This window comes from Myiozetetes cayanensis, unplaced genomic scaffold, assembly GCF_022539395.1.
Source record: "Myiozetetes cayanensis isolate MyiCay16 unplaced genomic scaffold, myiCay2020 scf3, whole genome shotgun sequence".
In the NCBI taxonomy this organism is placed as follows: Eukaryota; Metazoa; Chordata; class Aves; order Passeriformes; family Tyrannidae; genus Myiozetetes; species Myiozetetes cayanensis.
In genome coordinates this window covers 49,964,108-49,985,341 of record NW_026087521.1, presented here as the reverse complement: position 1 = coordinate 49,985,341, position 21,234 = coordinate 49,964,108, and the positions used below count along the sequence as shown (strand labels likewise).

At 39.3% G+C, this 21,234-nt stretch overlaps 1 protein-coding gene across 1 annotated transcript in view; it reads left to right on the top strand.

The window, feature by feature from the left end:
• EP300 (E1A binding protein p300) overlaps nt 1-21,234 on the top strand; it is a 61,441-nt gene that overhangs the window by 30,933 nt on the left and 9,274 nt on the right. The window contains exons 7-26 of the mRNA XM_050323834.1: nt 1,264-1,357; nt 1,687-1,821; nt 2,193-2,310; nt 2,806-2,980; nt 3,811-3,888; nt 4,565-4,674; nt 5,168-5,323; nt 6,400-6,840; nt 7,359-7,547; nt 8,461-8,617; nt 9,151-9,269; nt 10,490-10,729; nt 11,133-11,221; nt 13,676-13,756; nt 14,905-14,961; nt 16,216-16,293; nt 17,378-17,445; nt 18,885-19,035; nt 19,577-19,723; nt 20,150-20,263. Of these exons, the coding sequence (XP_050179791.1) occupies nt 1,264-1,357; nt 1,687-1,821; nt 2,193-2,310; nt 2,806-2,980; nt 3,811-3,888; nt 4,565-4,674; nt 5,168-5,323; nt 6,400-6,840; nt 7,359-7,547; nt 8,461-8,617; nt 9,151-9,269; nt 10,490-10,729; nt 11,133-11,221; nt 13,676-13,756; nt 14,905-14,961; nt 16,216-16,293; nt 17,378-17,445; nt 18,885-19,035; nt 19,577-19,723; nt 20,150-20,263 (2,797 nt within the window). The remainder of the gene's footprint in view (nt 1-1,263; nt 1,358-1,686; nt 1,822-2,192; nt 2,311-2,805; nt 2,981-3,810; nt 3,889-4,564; nt 4,675-5,167; nt 5,324-6,399; nt 6,841-7,358; nt 7,548-8,460; nt 8,618-9,150; nt 9,270-10,489; nt 10,730-11,132; nt 11,222-13,675; nt 13,757-14,904; nt 14,962-16,215; nt 16,294-17,377; nt 17,446-18,884; nt 19,036-19,576; nt 19,724-20,149; nt 20,264-21,234) is intronic.

The following is a 21,234-nucleotide window of genomic DNA, read 5'->3' as shown; positions in this document are numbered from 1 at the left end:
TCCGAAATGTTATAGTGAGGGTCCTCAAAGGTTGCAAGGAATGTCGTTCATTTTTCCAATTTTTTATGCATGTAATTATTTATAGACAGTTCTGTGCAACCTTAGCAGGTATTCCCTGTAGAACTGTTTAGAAAATCCAATGAAATGGGATTGCAAAAAGCTCTTAGAGTGAAGTTCTTTGGGAGAAACAACGGGATTTGATGAGGACTGGAGTGTGAAAAGATGCAGTTCTAAGTGGCTCAAACAAACGGTGGGTGTTGGCAGTTGAAAAGGGAGAGTTAAGGTAAAGGTTGACAGTTGTCTTGCTTACCAGCATGCTCTCTCAGATGGCACAGTGGGTTTGGGAAGGAGAAGAAAGGGACTAAGGGAGGGGAGACTTGGAAGCAACCGTATGAAAATTCTGTTAAGTACTTCCTTGTGATGTTAGAGGTGTGTATTAGGCTTGATATACTTAATTTCAGCGGATTTCTCACATATGCAGTGTGTAATTTGGCTTGAAATACAGATTCTGTAGGATTCAGATGTCCTAAATACATGTGAAGCCTGGTAATGGCTTTCATGCTACTTGCAGCTTCAAAAAGTGATCTGTTTGGAAGATCCAAACAAAAATATGCTGCATTTTTCTGTACCATTTGAGACTTAACTATAGTGTGTGAAGAGAACAGGCATTTTTTTATGGTGATTAAGATCTGGGGTGATTCAGAAAATCAGGTTTTGTTACATAAGAAATTAGTAGAGATTTTTCCTGCAAAGGATTGTCAGATTTTCATTCTTACAAACATTGGAGTTAGTTGTAGGATCATTAAGTATGGAGCGGGAGAGACGGGAACCTTGTCACATGTAGGTGGTAACTGATGTTTTAAGTTCTTGAAGCCTTTGTGACTATATATCCTAAACCCCTAAATGACAAAAAACCCCCACTGCTTCTAAACTAAAGTGCAGAAGTAGTCAATAATGCTAAATCTTTAATTAGATATATCACTCTGGGATATAATGTTTGCAGCAAATTGAAATCTCTTGTTTGTTGAGAAGTTCAGGAAGATGGGCAGCAAAGTACTGTGGTTAATGCTTCACTGGAGGTCACCAGTGTTGTGCCTCAGACTTTTTATATGTTTGTAAAAGAAAGGTTAAAGAGAGCAATAGGTAAATAAAATCACAAAAGTCCAAGTACTTGAAAATCTACACCCTCGTTATTGCTAAGCAATTACTGATTTTGCACAGTAAATGGCTGCTCCATTTATTCTGTATTTGTTTGTGTTCTAGGTGCTAATCCAATGGGAGTGAATGGAGGAGTAGGGGTTCAACCCCCTAATTTGCTGCCTGACTCAATGTTGCATTCAACCATGAATTCTCAAAAGTGAGTTGAATTCTTTGTACCCCAGTGATTTTATTTTGATCTCATGGCACTTCTTGCATAAACAGTGGGGTAAATGCCATTGATGGCTATCTCTCCCTTTGGATTTTGTAGCTTTTGTTACAGTTTTCCAAATCCTTGGGTAGAACAGCTTGTACTCTTTCGTGGCGTTGTTTTGGTGTCTGTGCAGCTATTTCTGCAGAGTTTGTCCATTGATTAGGGAATGGCTGAACTAGCACTTTGTCCTAACATTATTCTAAAAGAGGCTGTGACTGTAAGATGACTAAGCTTGGGCTAGACTTTTGCCCTCAATTCTTGTTCTGTTTTTGAAGCCCCATGATGACTGAAAGCGCCAATGTTGCCAGTTTGGGAGCTATGCCAACAGCTCAACCATCCAATACTGGAATTCGAAAGCAGTGGCATGAAGACATTACTCAGGATCTCCGAAACCACCTTGTTCATAAATTGTGAGTAGTTAACGCCAAAACAGTCTTTTGTTAGGTGAGTTGCTGCCCTTGAGGTGTATTTGCGGGGCAGAAGGAAGCCTGACTTGCAAAACTAAAGGACCGGGGAGTGAATTTTGTCAAGATGCATGAGAACGGAATGCGAAAGCCCAAAAGATGGAACTGCATCTGCTAGTTTGGAGCTGTTGTACTGGAAGTTTCCCACTCTGTCCTCAAGCCATTTTCATGGGGGCAGTGTCCTCTGGGAGCAGTAACAGTGCTACAGTCTGTCAGAAGATTTGATACTTTGTGTTCAAACCACTGGTGTTAGTGCTGGTGTAGGGGCATCCTAATCACTTGCATACCTTTTTTTAATATTTTTTCTCCCCTCTCAGAGTCCAAGCCATATTTCCTACTCCTGACCCTGCAGCACTGAAGGATCGCCGTATGGAGAATCTGGTGGCATATGCACGGAAAGTGGAAGGAGATATGTATGAATCGGCAAACAGCAGGGTGAGGTGCCACTCTGTTGTCTAGTCATGTGGATCTCTGCCTTGATCCCATAGTGATTGAGGAGGAACAGGAGTGAAAGCACAGAGGAGACTCCCAGGCTGAGGAAGCATATGTTTAGGTGTTGCTGGATGGAATCTAGGAACCAACCAGCTGCAGGCTGCTGCCTGGGTGTGCCAGGAGTCAGGGTGTGCTGTGACTGAGACCTCTTAGGGTCCCCTGAAGGCAGTGTTGAAGCTGTTCACTATGATTGTCCCAGAGAACTGTTGGACACCAGAAGAGAAGTGTCTGGTGTTGGCCTGATAGTAGAGAGCAGTGCTCTGAGCAGTGCTCCTTTTTCCCTCCTGTCTGACAGCTCCTGCAAGGGAAGAGGCCTCCCAAGCTGAAATGTGTGTGCATGTAAGGCTGCTTTGCAACTCAGAATCACTGGGACCTGTTTGTTGCCTTTTCTTAATGTACGTGTCATCTCCTTTCCTGACGTGTATTTCTCCCCAACAGGCGGAGTACTATCATTTGCTAGCAGAGAAGATCTATAAGATTCAGAAGGAATTGGAGGAGAAACGAAGAACCAGGTTGCAGAAGCAAAACATGATCCCAAATGCTCCAGGCATACCACAGGCTCCCATGAATCAAGGGCCCAATATGGGACAGCCACAGCCAGGACTGTCTGCAAGTAAGAACAGTTGGGTTGTTGACTACCTGGTGCAGGGAGATCTTGTACTGTCATTTCAGTGGGCTTGTGCCATTTAGCCATTCATGGATACCTGACATGCTTAAAGTTAAGCAACTTTCTCCTCTTTATTCACAAGTATTTGCAAAGTCTGCTTTGCTTGTGTGTTAATACATGACCATAAATGATCTAAAAGCATTTAGTGTTTCAAACAGATTGAAATATTGTAAACCTTTACACTTACTTTGAGGATGGAGGGAGTGGAGATTAAATTGCCTCCTTAATGTTGTAGAACTTCAGTCTCATTAGATTCACCTCTAAAATTAATTGATTTAAAGATAACTTCAGTTGCTATCAGAGAAATATATTTTCATAAATGTTTAGCTGTATGGTGTTCAGAATGATCATCACTGTTATCATTGTTGATAAACAGAGTATGGAGTACATATGTATTTATGCCTTTCAAAGTTTAGTTAGTGCTTGTACAGTGGTCTGTGGAAATTCTTGCAACCTGGAATGTTTGTGAACTACTGGTCATTGTTATACCTTGAAAACATACTTCAAATTTGTCCTCAGTTTCTGAAAGCTGACTAAGTCGGAGGATATTTCTATCAATGGGACATACCTATATTTTCAAGGAAGCTTTTGGGTTTGCCTCACATTTGGAGAATACTTTGAGTGTCTAGTAAATGGACTGCATACATTTATTTTTTTATATTTGTATATTTTTTTACACATGGTTTATAATGTGTAATTCTCACTAAAATGTTTGGTGGATAAATCCTGGTGGTCTTCTGAATGACATTAATTTATTTCAATATCTTTTTTTGCAGATGGTCCTCTTCCTGACCCAACTCTGATACGTGCCAATGTGCCAAACCAGATGATGAATCGCATGCAGGCACAGCCAGGTAAATATTATTATATAATATATATAAAACACTAATAGCATTTCATGATCTTGTGAACTTGAGCTGCACATTAGCTGCTTGCTTTGTTAAACAAAGAGCTTTTGGAACTTCTGATTGTGAGTACATGGGCTGGTGGGGTCAGTCAAACATAGTGAGCCCAGCCATCTCAGGTGAGGACATGGTGGTGGCAGAAAGAATGTGGTGAGAATTATTGCTCATAAGAAAGGGGCAGAACATTTGTTACAACATTCAAGATGTGTTATAGCCAACATATAAAGTACATGAGGAAGTCAAGATACAGTTTGAGATTCAATAAGTGAATATCTAATATCTAGTTAAGATAATGCAACTTTCAGTAGAAAGTTCATCTTCAACAGAAGGTGTGACACTTTTCATTATTTGTTGTGTATTCCTGTAGTTTTCTAACTTACAAGTTTCAGAAATAAGTCATTCAAGGGGAAAAAACTTCCATATTCTGAAGGAATATGTTAGCTTGGACACTATTTTAAAATTATTCCATGTAATTAGAAGACAGAAGGCAATATATACTTGAAAACTGGTTGCTAGAAAGCAAAATTAGGAACAAACGAACAACATTTCTTCTCCAAATGTTGAATGGTGCCCAAAGGAGAATTCAGGCCTTCGTTTATAAGTGGTTTTTTGCACAAACTTGCAGGAATGAATCAGTTTGGCCAGATGAACATGCAGCTGTCACCAATGGGACCCCGGCAAACCCCTCCTCTTCAGCACCCTGGACAGCTAAGTCAGGCTGGGGCCATGAACCAGGTCAGTGTGCCTTCCCTCCAGGCTGTTGAGCTTGCAGGTTTCCTCCTCCAGGCTGTCGCTTCCTTCAAAAAAACCAAAGAAATTTAAAAATATATCAAGGATCACTTCATTCTCTTGGCCCTTTGGTTTCTGCCTTTTGCATCTCTTCTCAAAGATCCTTCTGATTTATGGCAAACTCTTAGATCCTTGTAGTAAAAATTGCCTAAAAATTAAGTTGAAGTGGCTTTTTGCCTCCTTAAAACAAGGAACAAAAACCTTACGTTGCACTCCCATTTTGAAATCAATAACCTTTTACTTAGCTTATAAGAGAAATCATCATAATTTCTGTCTTTTGAGAGGAACTGTAAGCAGGCTTTACATATTGTACCCTAAGGATAAGTGGTGAGCATCAACTTCTGCAATGGGATAAATGTTTGGGTTTTGGGGTTTTTTTGTAAAATGTTATGGAGCTATGCGCACACTGTGTGAAACGAGTGCCTTTCTTTTCCAACAGATGGGATTTCCTTCACGTATGCAGCAACCAGGAGTAGTCCAACCTTCTGGTCAGAATCAGTTTCTACAACAGACCCAGTTCCCTTCTTCTTCTCCGGGAATGAACACAGCAAGCATGCCTATGACTCAGCCTGGCAATCAGACACCAGTCTCTCAAGTAAGTTTCTGATTTCTGGAAGTGGTGTCAGTGGGCTTTGTCATATACTGGTTACATCTGTTCAGTTTGTAGTATTGGAGAACAACTTGTTTTCTCAAGAGTCATTTGGAATTATGGTCAACTGAATTCATTTATTGAGACTCTGCATTTTCCTGATGTAGCACTGGGAATGGCAAGGGTGAAACATGGAGTTGTTCTCAGGCTTATCTCTAAAATTTACAGAGGAATTGTTTTAGGTTTGTTTTTATGGAGCAAAGAAGAAATTGTGACTCAGCATGCAGTAGCTAAGCATCTCTTGCTGAACAGCGAAGCAGCAGAGCCTGAGAAATTAAGAGGTGGCAGAATAAGTCATAATAAGGCTTGTCTATCCAGGACCAATATGTGTTGCTGGCTTTGGGGGTTTAGGAGGGTTGTCACTACTAAAGATCTGAACTTACAGTCCAGCAGTTTCCTTTCTGTCCTTTCCCTCTCCCTTTTCAGCAAGAACCTTTCAGGCCAGGAAGAAGTAGGGAACGTCAGTTTGCTTCTCACTGATGCTTCTTCCTAGTTTGCAGGCAAGATTATTGTGGAGTTACAGTTTTATTTCCTTGACCAATACAATTTTTTTTTTTTTGTAATTTCATAATGGTAGAGTTACAGCTGTACTTATTTGTGATGATAAATGCAGTTTCTAGTCTTGGGGGTGGAGGCATGGGCACACTAAGTGTATTTGAATGCAGTTTTTTCACTGTGGTGCATTGTCCATATTCAGGATGTAAAAATCTGCAGTTTTAGAAAGAAATGCTTTGCAAACTGAGAGTGTAGGTGTGCTATTCTTTAAATATATCAATAAGTATAAGTTATTCTATTGAAACTTCTCTAAAAGAGATGACTAAATTATAAAACAACCTTATGTTTGTGTAGACAAAATAAATCTAATAGACCATTTCTGCTTTTGAAAGAATTTTTAAAAATGAAGCAGTCCCTTTTTTTTTTAAAGTACGCTGTGAGAAAGCAGCCATTTGACACTAATTTCTCTTGCTTTTCTGTAGCAAATGTGCATTTGTCATAGCAAATATGTACCTGTTTTCCCACAGGCACAAATGACCAGCGCTTCCTGTCCTGTGAATTCTCCTGCAATGGCTCCAGGTTCTCAAGGGAGCCATATTCACTGCCCACCTCTTCCACAGCCTCCCATGCACCGAAATTCTCCTTCTCCAGTACCTAGCCGAACCCCAACACCTCACCACACGCCCCCAGGCTTGGGATCACAGCAACAGCAGGCAGCAGCAGCTGCCACTACTGCCCCGACACCTGCTCCTCAGGCAATGCCACCTGGACCACAGGCCCAAACTATGCACCCCCCTCAAAGGCAAACTCCAACTCCTCCACAGGCACAGCTGCCTCCACAAGTCCAGCCTCCAGTTCCAGTTACCCCTTCTGCAGAGCAACAGCAGCAGCCCTTGTCACAGCAGAGCACGACTGCATCTGTTCCCACACCAACAGCACCACTGCAGCCTCAGCACCCCACAACACCTGTAAGGAAATACTTCAGTTTTGCTTTCCCTGCGAATGTTTAAGTGGAATGTTTAATCTTCAGTTGTGGGTTGGTTTTTTTTTTTTATTTTTGTGTTCCTGGCATGTTTAATATCAAAGTAGGATGTGTTTTTGTGTTTTTCCATCAAGACAAGTCTGTAGATCATCTGATGTTTCCAAAGAGGGAGTATTTTTCAGAATTCTAGTGCACCTTTTGAATTTCACTGTGAAACATGTGAAACATGGATGAGGTTTTTGGTTATGTCTCCATACACATAGTGCTTGTATACAATAGGGAAACAATGTCACTTTCTGTATGCTGGGCCTTCCAGTGCATTTTTCTGATGCATGTTTTCCTATAGTTGAAGCTGTGCAACAGTATGTTCTTGAGGGGAAGCACATATAAGGACTAGAGTACATTTAAACTTGGTGGAAACGTAATATAGGTAAAATGTAGATTAGAGGAAGAAAAATAAGTTTCATTAGAAGCCTATTTGTAATATGTGTTTTGTTCCTTCAGCTTTCACAGCCAGCTGTAAGCATTGATGGGCAGGTATCCAACCCCCCATCTACCAGCAGCACAGAGGTGAACTCTCAGCAGACTGTTCCAGAGCAGCAGCAACCACCCTTGCAGGAAGTAAAAATGGAGATTAAAACAGATGAAGGGGAACCAGAGCAAACAGAGCTGCAAATGGAAGAGAAATCTGAGGTGAGATTGACCAGATGTTGGGTAGAATATCTTCATCTAGTGCTGCTACATGCTTTGTTTCCATGCAAGTCATTCCTTCCAGAATTCAGTGAGAACTCTAGGTGCTACCTGCTGTTGCAGTTTTGATTGTCTTTGTCTTATTCCTAAAGAAGGGTCTGTGTTTTCTGGTGAAAGAAACCAGTGGCCACAGGAAAGGACCATGGTAATGTGGTTGCAGCTGTGAGGCTTTGCTTTGCTAAATGCCAGTGTGAAAATACACTCATGTCAGTCCTGCAGCTGTTAAAATAGCAGATACTAGGATGAGAGGAAATTGGCTTCGAGTTGTGCCAAGGGAGGTTTAGATTTGATATTAAGAAAAATTTCTTCACTGAAAGGGTTATCAAGCATTGGAACAGGCTGCCCAGGGAAGTGGTTGAGTCACCATTCCTGGAGGTGTTTAGAGGTGTAGATGTGGCACTTAGGGATGTGGCCTAGTGGTGGATGTGCACTGCCAGGTTAATATTGGACTCAAGCTTAAAGGTCTTTTCCAGCATAAATGATTCTATGTGTACGTGATGGGCTGCTTTACTGGGCTTTGACAACTTGTTACCAAGGACAGCTGGGAGTGTGGCTACCAGTAATGTCATCCTGGCAGCCCTGGTACGAGACATTTGTTAGAACTGCCTGAAAAGCTGGAAGGTTACCCATGTGTCTATGCTTAAACTTGGTAGCAGCTCATCATTGCTACTACTACAGTGTTTAAAGATGCTTTCTAACACAGTTGCTCAAGTTTTAGGCAAGTTTGAGTACAGAGAAGATACTTCTAATCTTAGGAAAAAGCAGTAAGCAGGATGACAGATAGGTTTAAAGGACAGAAACATGGATGGGTGGCCTCCCAGGAGACTTAAGTGACAGGTTCCAAACTACTTTCCAGGTTAAAGTAGAACCAGTTGTGGAGGAATGTAAACCAGACCCAATGGAGCAAGAAGAGAAGAAACCTGAAATGAAGACTGAAGTATCAGAGGGGGAAGAAAGGCCTACTACTCCAGCTACTCAGTCTTCTCCAGCAGCTGGGCAGTCTAAGAAAAAAAGTAAGCAGGAACACTGTTTTGACTGAAATTCACTGCATCTTCCTAGAGAAATCTTGTGGGGTGGGGGAAAACCTGGACTTTCTTTTTTGGTACTTAGTAGGCTTATATGGATTGCCCATTGTGGCTTTTGGACAAAAAAATCTAATAAAACATGCTTATAATTGCCTTTGGGCAAATTCTTTAAGGCTTTAGAATTAGACACTAAGCCTTAGTAAAACTGTCAATACAGTAGAGATTTGAAATACTCAATTACAGATTTTCTAGACATGTTTTTTTCTTGGGACCTCAGAGAGGTGCTGTATCTGGAATGTAAATCATCTCTACTCATTTTAGCAATGGCTTCCTCTGATCTTTTGTTCAGGTGATTGTTTTAATATCCTCGTTAGAACTCAGTGTTACAGAGGATAAATAAGCTATGCTAAGTACCTTAAACCCATTGTCTGTAGTCTTTTTCCACAGACTTCACATTTTCCAGTAGATTTCTTCCTTCCAGCTGTTTCTGCTGTCTTCCTAATGTTGATTGTTTTTCAAAGTTTTCAAGCCAGAAGAGTTGCGGCAGGCACTTATGCCAACACTGGAGGCACTTTACCGGCAGGATCCAGAGTCTCTTCCGTTTCGACAACCTGTGGATCCCCAACTACTAGGAATTCCTGTGAGTGCCTTAGCAAGATACTTTCCTGGCTTTAATTCAAAGCTACTGTATTTTGACATACCTGTTTGAGAACAGCTTAAGTCTGTCTTGTTAACATCCATATATATATATATGTGATGTGTTTGGAGAGTTTTGGCTTAGGCAGTGGGCCATACAATGTTTGACTTAGGAAAGTTTGTTCGGTTCTGTGTTCCTTTTGATAAATGAGCAGATACACCATATATTGAAGTGATTACCAAGAGATCCCCAGTGCTGTGTGGGCATTTTATGGTTGTTGCTTCATGTTGCAATGCTTTTATTGCTGAATTTCATAGGTGCTTCTCGTCATGTATAAAACTTTTCTGAAGAAGTGGGATATTAAACTGATCAAGCCCACTTAAAAAAATCCATCAAGGCTATCTGTTATAGGAAAGGAAGAGACTCTTCAAGTTATAAGCTTTGTTTAGGTTGAATTTTCTGCTCATTTTAGAACTGTCTTGAGAAGACATAATTATCGTTCAAGTATCTGTCTTTTAAAGTCTCCAAATTGACCGTACAGCTTCAGTGTATATATAAACAAACATGAATATGTAGAAGTCCTACTTAGGTGCTTCAGGCAACATTTTTTGTCTGAAAGATATTTTGGTTGGTTTTGATGTGAGTTTTTTTGTTAAGGCAGACACTGCAAAAATTCAAGATCTACTGTATAACGGGCATTTATATATTTGCTGATGTTTTTAACAAGTTTTCTGTCATATTCTGAAGACTTTTGTAGGAGAAGTTGCCTTGTAATTGGTGGTGGATTGGACAAAGACGTGGAGGAGATATATCTTTTATCACAGAATAAAGTTATTTTTGTTAGGTTATCTGGTCTATTAAAACCAGTTGCTTTCTATTAATGCTTTTGTGTATATCTTCAGATCATAATGGCTGCAAAAACACTGCCATTTTCTACTTTTTGTAATACTTGTTTTGCTGATTAAAATTAGAGTGGCTTTGTTTCATCAGGAGTGAATGAGAAACAGTACATGAGAAATAAAGGAGTAATGAAAAGAAAGCACTGGGGAATGATATGGTATTACTTAGAGATTGCATTGTGTGTGTCACAAGCAGTTTGACAGTCAAGTCAGGGAGGAACCCGTTTTTCTTGATGAGAGGAATTTATATGCTGAGAATGCACATGCTGTCATGTCACAATATAGTTCTGTAGTAGTGTTTTGATATGCTGCGTATTCTTGCAGGATTATTTTGACATAGTGAAGAACCCCATGGACCTTTCTACTATCAAGAGAAAGCTGGACACAGGACAGTATCAGGAACCATGGCAATATGTAGATGACATCTGGCTCATGTTCAATAATGCCTGGTTGTATAACCGGAAAACATCCCGGGTGTACAAGTACTGTTCCAAACTGGCAGAGGTGTTTGAGCAAGAAATTGACCCAGTTATGCAGAGCCTGGGCTATTGCTGTGGAAGAAAGGTAAGAAAATAAGTATATTTAGTCAACTGCTTGCTTCCTTGCATTGAAGAGGAAAAATATGGCAGTTGCACTTGTTAGCAGTTATAGTGTGTCAAAAATTCTGAAAGTTTACCAGGATTCAGCAATCTTGAGTAATCTGATTTTTGAGGGGTTTATGGATCTTCTGTCTAGTGCTTAAATCATCTATTTGTATATAAGCCCTTGGGGGAGAAAAGTCAGTAACTGAAGCCTTATTTTGATTAGAGTGAACCCTTTTGCTACTGCAAATTAAGCAAATATGATTTTTGAAGAGATCTGTGCACAGAGTAAGGTGTAAGTGTGCATTGCTTGGGTCACACTTGCTTTCCACGGAGAGCAGGTGAAAACACGAATGAGTACTAAGACGAGACATTCCTCTTTGCAGTTGGAGTTCTCGCCACAGACTTTGTGTTGCTATGGCAAACAGCTATGCACAATCCCTCGAGATGCCACTTACTACAGTTACCAGAACAGGTAAGGAAAGCTCACTTGGTGCGGTGCTGTGCATGCTGTGACCAATCTGTTACAGGTGTGCATGCATTTACATAGACGCCCTCTTTATATGTGTACGCCTTTGTGTTTCAAGATAAAAACTTTTCTGGAACTGCTCTTGAATAGTTTGCTTTGTGTGTTAATAATGATTTCTTTCTGCAAAGTTCACTGCAGCCTTTGCTCTTCCTCTTTTGTTTACAGAAATGCGATGTTTTACTACATTTTTATCCTGCAGTTAATTAAATCTTCGGTTACCTATAAATCATATATACAAGTCTGTTGCCTTTGCTTCCTACTATGCAGCAATATTTTTCATGCAGAACAATGAGTAAACTATGCAGCAAGTATACTAGCACTCATAATACATATTATTCTTGACAAGTCTGTTTTTCTCATGATGTTAACACTGAAGAGCAAACTTACTTTTGAATTGCACATCTTAACTGGAAGATCTGTGTATTCACATCTTCAGCAGATTGATACTTGCTTTTTCTTACGAAGTTTCCTGAAGGGAATTGTCTCAGCATGAGCTGTCAATAGCTCTGTAAAGTGCTGTCACTTCTGCAGCTCTTCTGAATATCTTTTTTACTTTGGGTTTATTAAAGGATTTAAACCTATTTGACTTCTTAAAGACAGTTTCTTGCTAGGCATCTCTACTGGCTGAGGAAATGAGGCAGGAAGAAGCAGGGAGAGTCATGCTTTAACACTGCCATATCCCCTGGCCTGTCATGAGAATGCACCTGATAGAGCAGAGGACTGGTTAACTCCAAACTGTGTCACCTCCATCCAGTTATTTAATTTCTGCTCTCTGTTCATTCCAACACATTAAACAAACAAACAAAAACCCCAGAGCAAACCAGAACAACACAAACACTAAGGATTTTAACTGAAAACCAAGAATATTTTGTAAGAGTTAGTTGTAGGTTTTTTCAAGCACCCATTCTGATGAAAGCAACCAAAGAGCTACAAAAGTTATATCTTAACCTTTTAAGGCTTTATAAAGGTTTATAGCAGTGACTGGGGGGTTTTAAGCTTTTATTTCACTCCTGTTTTATCCCATAATAGTTACTGTAATTTTAGACTTATATGTAGGGTAGAGCTTTTCATATCATGTCAATATCTTCTCCTTATGTTTGTCTGTGGGCAAATTCGAGATGGACCAAATTACTCAAATCTGAGGTGTTTTATGTGTTTTCAAATATCAGAAGGGAATGTTTGCACTGTAACAGGTGCATACATGTCTGGCAGATCACATTCTATATACACATACATATATATCTATAGGCTGAAATGTGTCATTCCAGAAGTACTGTTCTCTGCATTATCTCAGATGAAAACCGGGAGAGAGGGTTGGGACCTGTTCTAGCCTAATAGCTGCTATAGTATTGGTTTGTGTGGCTTTGTAATGAACTTGTTTGAATTTTCTTTTATTTCTTTTTATTTTTAGCTGTCTTGTGCACTCAATTAACATGCCTTAGTGATAGACAGGCCACAGTTCTAGAACATTTTTGAGGTCTAGGGTAGAATCTTGAATTAATCTCTATTCAAATACAAATGAAATCATTCTCTCTAATGCTTGCTGTAGTGATGGCTAGACTGTTCTACATGCAGACAGGGCTATGGCAGAATCATATCCATGTCGAGCATTGTGTGTGTAGTTAATGTTAACATAGAGTTTAACAGTTCTATTCATTAGTCTGTAAGAATTTTGAGGACAGATTTTATGGTTCTTGAAGTTTCTGATGTTTAGCTTTCCCTTTCAACTGGGAGAGAATCATGTGACCTTTCAGCATTTATACATTTAAGATGGAAGACTGTCCCTCTTCCATTGATCTCCTGCAGATCCTCCTGCCAACAGAACTGCTGTGCTGATGTACAAGTCAGAGTAGCAGTTCCTCCTTCCTTCTGCTCTTTCCCCCTGTCTCATTTTAATTCTTTGCTGTACGTGGCATGGATTATTAAAATGAAGAGGGTATGGGTATGCTAAAATGGAATACTCTTGTTTAATTTGTTTTAATTGTTTGCTGCTTGTGAACCCATTTGAGATTTAATGCTAATCTGTGCTTTGCCTTGGCTTTCTGCTTTGTGTTGTCTTGTCCTGCTTCTATGTTTTTGTTTTTGTCCTGCAAACCCCCATTTCTTTGTTCGTGTGTGTGTGTTATTTTTTTAATTTCTCCTTCATGCTTGTCATTGTCTGCACTTGGCTTGATTGCGCAAAAAAAAACAAACAAAAAAATCCAAACCAAAAAACCAAACCAACCAAACTCAATGTGGGGCCCATAAATCTGCATCATTGAATATCCTTGTCGCCGTTGATGACCTGCTCTCTGCTCCTGTCCCTTCCTTGGCCTGCTGTGATTGGTGACTCCGTTGCTTGACTTGGGCTGTGTTGTGTGGACGGAGCAGTTCACCCAAATATGGCCTTCTTGCTGACAGGTATCATTTCTGTGAGAAGTGCTTCAACGAAATCCAAGGGGAGAGCGTTTCTCTGGGAGATGACCCATCACAACCTCAAACGTGAGTTATTTGTGTTTGCTTGGGCTGTGCATTCAGGAGCTGTATCATGGCCTACAGGGCTTTTCTCAAAGGGAGCCAACTTAGCTTCAGGTTTTTAGGCTACTAGAAGGAGGACAATATATTCTTCATAAAAGCCTCGACTCGTGCTTTTCTTTAATATCTGGACTGACCAAACTAGTGAAAAATAAGCACTTAGTGCTTAAAATTGCAACTCTACCAATAGAGAGGAAAGAAGAAAATGGTTTTTTCCCTGAGAAAAAGTGAAAGTATTGTACTGCAGAAAAATAACTTGCCTGCAGGCGAGTAGGTGACAGACATAGCTTGAAATGTCAAATGTACCATTTTCTTTATACACTGGCTATGCTATTAAACTTTGTATTCAACATCAGGTTGTTTTTCATCCAAATCAGAAGCAGGCAACCTACTTCTGCCATACAGATATTTCACTGCTGCAATACCATCTGCTTATGAGAAATGTTGTGCAGTTGTTGGGAACGCAGTAAAAATCTGTGCATGGATTTAGTTTCCTTTTACCATGTTGGTGGCAAACTGTTGGGACAGTCTTTGATTTTGCTGTACCCTCCTGACACCTACTCCCCAGGAAAAGCTTAAAACAAAATTTTGGGAAAATGCTGTAGGAAAGGTAAAGATAGTGTATATAGTAATGGCTGGGCTGGGGTTGCAGGGCTTGGAAACTGAAACACATCCTTTGAAGTTAATGTTGGAGGAGAGCTAGGGGAATCTGAAATAAGATAACTTACCTCTCTTGGTAATTAAAGATAATTGGAATTCTCTGCCTGCAGAGTATGAGAGTGATATCAAGTAGTCTTTTCACTATTAAATACTGGTCAGACCCATCCAAAACTTGAATGTCAGCAAGCTTTAACATTTATACTGTAGTAAAACTGAATAAGGAAGCAGTGTTGTTCTATACAAACCATTATCCCATAAAAATGTTTTCGACAGTTGAGTAGCATATACTTTAGTTGTCTGTCACTGTAAAATACAACTCCTTTCCTTGTAGTGCCAGTGAGTGTTTAAAAAAATTCTGCTTGCAAGTTTTGTCTTGGTTTGTGGATAGGTGTGGTATGGCATGAATGTTTGTTGTCTTGCGTTAAAACTGAGTTTTATTGCCTGTTTCTCCATAGCACGATAAACAAAGAACAGTTTTCAAAAAGGAAAAATGATACACTGGATCCTGAACTGTAAGTATTGCTGTCACACTTTGAATGATGCTCACTTCATTATAATTACTTTGTAAGAGATATGTTATTCATTCACAATCAGCTTTGTCTTTCAATGTTTTCCAATTTCATGTAGCTCCGTTAGCTGGCAGGGGCTGCTCAGGAAGCAGCATATCTGGTGCTCTGTGCTGAGAACCCAAACCACATCACAGCTGTGTTTGGGTAATACATAGCACTGGATGTATGTGCTGAAATTACTCCATTTTGTTATCTTGCATATAAATTCAATAGAAGGATGAATGCAGATAGCTTTTCTAGTTGTTGTATTTTACAGGCCTGAACTAGAAGGAAAAGTTGTTAAATTTTGAATCAGCCAGTTCTCTTCTGTGCTGTTCTGGAAGCAGAACTGTAGTCATTCTGTAATGTTAAGGTGATGGTGACTCAGCAGCTTTTCTTTATATCTGAGAGTTTTTTGAAGCCACTTTGTGTGGTCCCTCCATTGTACACCTGTGTGACTGCTCTGCAAACATTAATTTCATTCTCAATTGAATGAGCAAAAAGGATGTTTATTATTCCCACACCATCCTTCTAAGGGCATAAGAGTCAACCAGTCCTTCTGTTTTACAAAGACGTGGGAAGGAGAAAATAGTAATTTGATTCATAACTTTTCTTTCCCTTTGTTAAAGTGAAGATAGAGCCTAACACTAGAATATAAGCTTAATTTACAGTATGATACTACATGCTCTGTGCAGATTACAACTCTTCAATCAAAGTCTCAAACTCATAGAAGACAGGCATGTTCAAAAGGCGTCAGGTTGCCTTGATACCTGAATTATATTCACCAACATCTGGGAAGTAGACCAAATCACTTACCTCAGTTGTCCTTAAATCTCTGCTAGTCTTCCAAAAGTGACTTGGGTATTGCTTCTGTTTTCTTTCTTCCCACCTTTCTGCAGTATATCTGCAATGTACCCCAGGGTTTGTGGTTTACAGATTTTGTCCTTAGAAGGTCTTCACTTTTAAAGAAATCAGTGAATGCCAGTAAGACAAGCAAATGGTAATAATAATGTTTCCCTGCATAGTCTGCCTGATTTGAGCTGACAGGTTCTTAATTCATTCTGGAGGCTGTTCTCAGCATAGATGTACCTTCTATGTTATATAGGCTCAAAAGCCTAAATGCTAGAAGTCCTCTAATAAAACATTACAAAATGTACAAGTAAGTAATTATACTACTAACCTTTGCTTCCCTTTGCGCTTTTTTTTTGCCTTCTGCAGATTTGTTGAATGTATAGAGTGTGGAAGAAAAATGCACCAGATCTGTGTTCTTCATAATGAGATAATCTGGCCTTCTGGGTGAGGAATTTCTCCTTATTAAGTAGAGTACACATTCAGTATTTACTATAGCTAGTGTATAAACTTCCTTACGTAAGTTTTGTTTAAAAGAGTGTCTAATGGAAGAAGTTACATTCCCTGAAAATTTCACACAATCTATAGGGTACCATCAAATTTAGACATCATATCTGACTGTGTTGTGTGTGACGTTGTTTCTAATCTTTAATGGTTCTAACATTTCTTTGGAAGAGGGGATTTCAACCTTACGTTTCAACCTTTTATGTTTAAAGACACTCAGCCCTTCATGAAAAGAGGGTTTTAGTTCTGGTAACAGTTCGAGTGATCTGTTTTCTGTACAAACCATACTGCTTTGTCATTTTCAAAAACGTTTTGTAACAACAGAAGAATTTAGCAGGTGAAATAACTTTTTTGACCTCGGTGATCGTATTTAATTTAAAAAACAATATAGTCTTGTTTAGATACTTCATGATTCTTGATCAACATACTGGCTTTTCTTCCAATTGATTTTAAAAGCTTTTCATAAAAGATGATAAATTACATGTAGGTAAAGTTCTAGAAGAACTTAAATGTGTCATTTCTTGACAAGAAATCTATGAGAAAGCATTCTGTTGTCCCATCCACGTTGCAGTGGAAGAGAGTGGACATCCTGTAACTGAGGAATAATCATAGAATTGTTTCAGTCTGTGTTGTATTTGGGCAAGAAAAAAAAATCAACCTTTTGCTTTGTGTTGTGGTATCTCATCTTCATCATAGACAGCAGTTTGAGCCTGACTGCTCCAAGAATACTTTGAGCAGCAATTGTTAGACCTGCCAGTGGAGACTGTTTCCTGGGCTTGCAGGTGGTGACATGGGTGACTGACAGGAGATGCAGCCCCTGGAGCTTAGATCCTCCTCTGCAACTCTGAAACAGTTGAGCTGTTTCTGCTGGCACTGTTCTTTGTGCTGTCTTTTATTTGAAATTTCAGTTAGTGTATTTTCCAGACCAGATAAGTTTTGGTGAAAGACTTTGCTTCTAATGGTAAGGTGCTAGAGGACTTGATGGTCTGACTTGGGGTGACTTCACTGTCTCCTCTTTTTGCTTCAGCTTCGTCTGTGATGGCTGCCTAAAGAAAACAGGACGAACCAGGAAAGAGAACAAATTCTCTGCTAAAAGTAAGATTCTAACACTTGCACCAACAAATTTAAGTAATATGTTAATGGGGAAGAGTTAGCTTTTATGCTCGTTTTGCATTTAATTTGGTTTTTTGGAGTTGGAGGATACTTTTTGTCAATTTTGACCATCGGTTCTGTGATGTTTGGAATTATACTCTGATGTAGAAAATTAATGCATTGTTTTAGAGCACTATATATACTGCAAGATATGCACCCTTTTATCTCAGCTGCAGTATTAATAGCATTGGGAAATAGTTACTGTATGACTGCAGTCTAACTTAAGTTTACGATAACGTGTTCAAGTCACTGTGACTGCTGCTCTTAAGAGCTTTGATGGAGATCAAGATTGCATCACCTGGTCACAAAACTCTCTATAGACATTTCCTCTTGATCAAGGCAACTGGTTTGATGGCTGTGTAGGAGGAAATGTGTGCAGTCATTGTCCATCTGTTCTGTAGACAAAATTAGTCTTTCAGAAACTTCTTAGGTTTGTGTACTTCTTATAGATAGTGAGGATTTATGTTTCTACTGAAATAAAAAAAAATCCCTGGCCACCCAATAGCATCAAGATTCAGCAAATCATTCAATGAATGGTTTCAACATCTGAGTCTTTTTTCAAAATCTCCAAAATCAAAACTCCCTGGATTCAACAAGAATACAGGAAGAATACAAGGGTTCTTTTACCATTTCTATCAGTTTTTGTGTCTAGCAACCTGTAAGTATTGCATACTTAGCGTAGTAGAGTGACGTTTTAACAAAAGATGTCAAATTGGAAAAATGAAAAGCTGATTGGCAGATGTGTAACTCTACCAGAAGTAATGGCTAGTCACGAGGCAGGCCCTGTTACACCACAAGTCGTACGCTCCCTTTCAGCTTTAGGTTTTTGTCAACTAATTTCGTGCTTCTTTTGTATGAAGATTGCTTGAAAATGAGAAACTTATAAACTAAGTATGTTAGTTGCAGATACAGTTTAATTAGTTTTATTTAGTTTTCTTTCCGTTGTTGAAATATATTCTTTTGGTAGTTGGAGAGACTAACTTGGCTAGTATGTCTTTATAGACAGAATATATCTCCAAATGTAAAGTCTACCTGTGAAGATATGCTTGAGAGCAGTGTTTCGTAATCCAGTTTAAGTAACTAATAACTTCTATTCAGGAGGAACCTTAATTGTGATTGACTTTTAAGACAGATAGAAATTGGTCGAAATTGGATGAAATACAGATTCTTCATTCATTTAAATAATGCCTAAGCCTTAAATGTGCCTGCAGGGGAAAAGCAGCTCACCCCATTTAGAAGTGGTAGAGTTTAAAGGTAAAGCTTTACTTATGTTAACATACTGCATGTGTTAAGAGTCACACTTCATTTAACATCTGAGTAGAGAATTCACATATGAACAGTTCAGTTTTGTATATGTTTGGAGCTGTATTTTTCTCCTGCAGGGTTACCAGCTACAAGACTTGGTACCTTCCTGGAGAACAGAGTCAATGATTTCCTAAGACGACAGAATCACCCTGAGGCAGGAGAGGTTACAGTTAGAGTGGTACACGCATCTGACAAAACTGTCGAAGTAAAACCAGGAATGAAAGCAAGGTGTGTTCTTTCCGTTTCTAATTTTACTTTCTTTTGGGGGATATGGAAGTTATTTGGACTTATGTGATACTCTTTTGATTAAATAAAATTGTTTAGGTTGGAAAATACCTCTAAGATCGAGTCGGACTGCTACCCTAGCACTGCCAAGGCCACTGCTAAACCATGTCCCTAAGTGCCACATCTGCACATCTTCTAAATCTCTCCAGGGATGGTGACTCAGCCACTTCCATGGGCAGCCTGTTCCAATGCTTGATAGCCCTTTTTGTGAAGAAATTTGTTCTAAAATCCAATTTTAAAAAGACTTTTGTATTTACAACCTCACCACCAGCCAGTTCTATGTTCCAGCAGCATATTAATTTGTTGTGATGTGCGTCATCTTTCTCATGGTAAAAAGTGGATGCCCTGTATTTGAGTAGTCTGTAAGTGTTTAACTTTAAATTTGTGCTAAAATTAGTAGTGTAGTCCTCATCTGTTGCCTTCATTAGTAACATGCAGTCTCTATCATGTGAACATGGTATTCCTCCTTACTTCTAACCTGCAGGTTTGTGGACAGTGGAGAGATGGCAGAGTCTTTCCCTTACCGAACAAAAGCTCTTTTTGCCTTTGAGGAGATTGATGGTGTAGACTTGTGCTTTTTTGGGATGCATGTGCAGGAGTATGGCTCAGACTGCCCTCCACCCAATCAAAGGTGAGGAACTGCAATGAAGGTCTGTTTAATTTGGTACTGTCTCAGTTGGGTGAACCTCCTGAAGTTCTGTATAGAGCTTCCTGTGGCTCATGTGAGACCTTTAGTCCTGTTAAACTCTAGAAGCAAAGTAGCTTCTGCGGGGAGTAGGTTAGAGTTGCTTCTTACTGGGGATGCTGGCTGGCAGTGTCACCTTAAGGATCACTTACCAATATCCTCAAGGAAGGGATTGCATAGTTTTAGGGAGATGAGGTTAGGATATCAAAAGGAGGCCAAGTTTCTAGAGGTACATTACAATCAGAGACTTTTGGGACTGCTGTTGTAATGGATGGTTCAGATGCATAAAATAACATGAATAAACTTGTAGAACTACATTGAAATCTCTCTTCCTCCTCACACCTTCTTTGGTTTGTTTTTTCTCTTTTTTAGGCGAGTGTATATATCTTACCTTGACAGTGTTCATTTCTTCCGCCCTAAATGCTTGAGGACTGCTGTCTATCATGAAATACTAATTGGATATCTAGAATACGTTAAGAAACTAGGGTAAGTATGTTTTTAATGTTTTCTTTACAGCATTTGTGGTAGGTAGTTTTTATTGCAAATTAAATTACTGCATTGTGTAGTTCATAATATGATGCCTGAGTATCAACTTGTGATAGAATATAGTAGCAACAACTGCGCATAGTTTAAAAGGAGAAGAGACAAAAAGGGATCACAGGCTTTTCAGGAGAGGCTTATGCTTCAGATATTTCTAGGTTTCCAAACTCACATAAAACTTCAAGTCTAAGTAGAAGAAGTGAGCCATTGTCTAGTCCATAAAATTTTGCTGTCCATATTGTTTGTAGTGCAGTCCTTGTGTAATGCCGCTAGCTTTAATTAGGTCATTCCTTTGGGCTGGCAAGTAAGTTCTTACCTGTGTTTATAAGGAGAAAGTTAAGTGTATTCTATCTGTACTGATTAACTCTGTAACAGTTGTATAAGACCCCTAAGGAATCTTTTGCAGAAGGAGTAGTTGAAATGGTGAGAAACTGAAGAGTGAGGAAAGAAAGAGAATATACTTGGGACAGCATAAAAGAACAGAAAACAACTGAAATAATAAAAAAGGTGGAAATTAAATGGCTATGATTACTGAAATAGAAAGGGCAGTAAAGCAAACATCAGCCTATTGTGAAAGGTATCTGGTGTAGCTTGATAGAGAGTTATTTGTGAAGAAACTCTTAGGGACTATGTTTAAAGCAGGTCCTTGAGAAAAGTTAGGGGAGTCGAACTGGAGGTGAGTGGTACTGTCTTCAGTGAGTATTCTTTAGTACTTCAAAAGCATACATTAGGCTTCTTTCTGCTTCTTTTATTGTGTATTTTCCAACCTGCGAGTCTGTACAACTGCTGTATAGAGCTCAGGCCTCAGTTTTGCTTAATGCTATTTTCTGTGCTAATGAGTAACATCAGGTTCTCATTTTGGGAAAACAATATTGGTCACGCAGTATCATCTCTCCATTCTCAGGCAGAAGGAATGA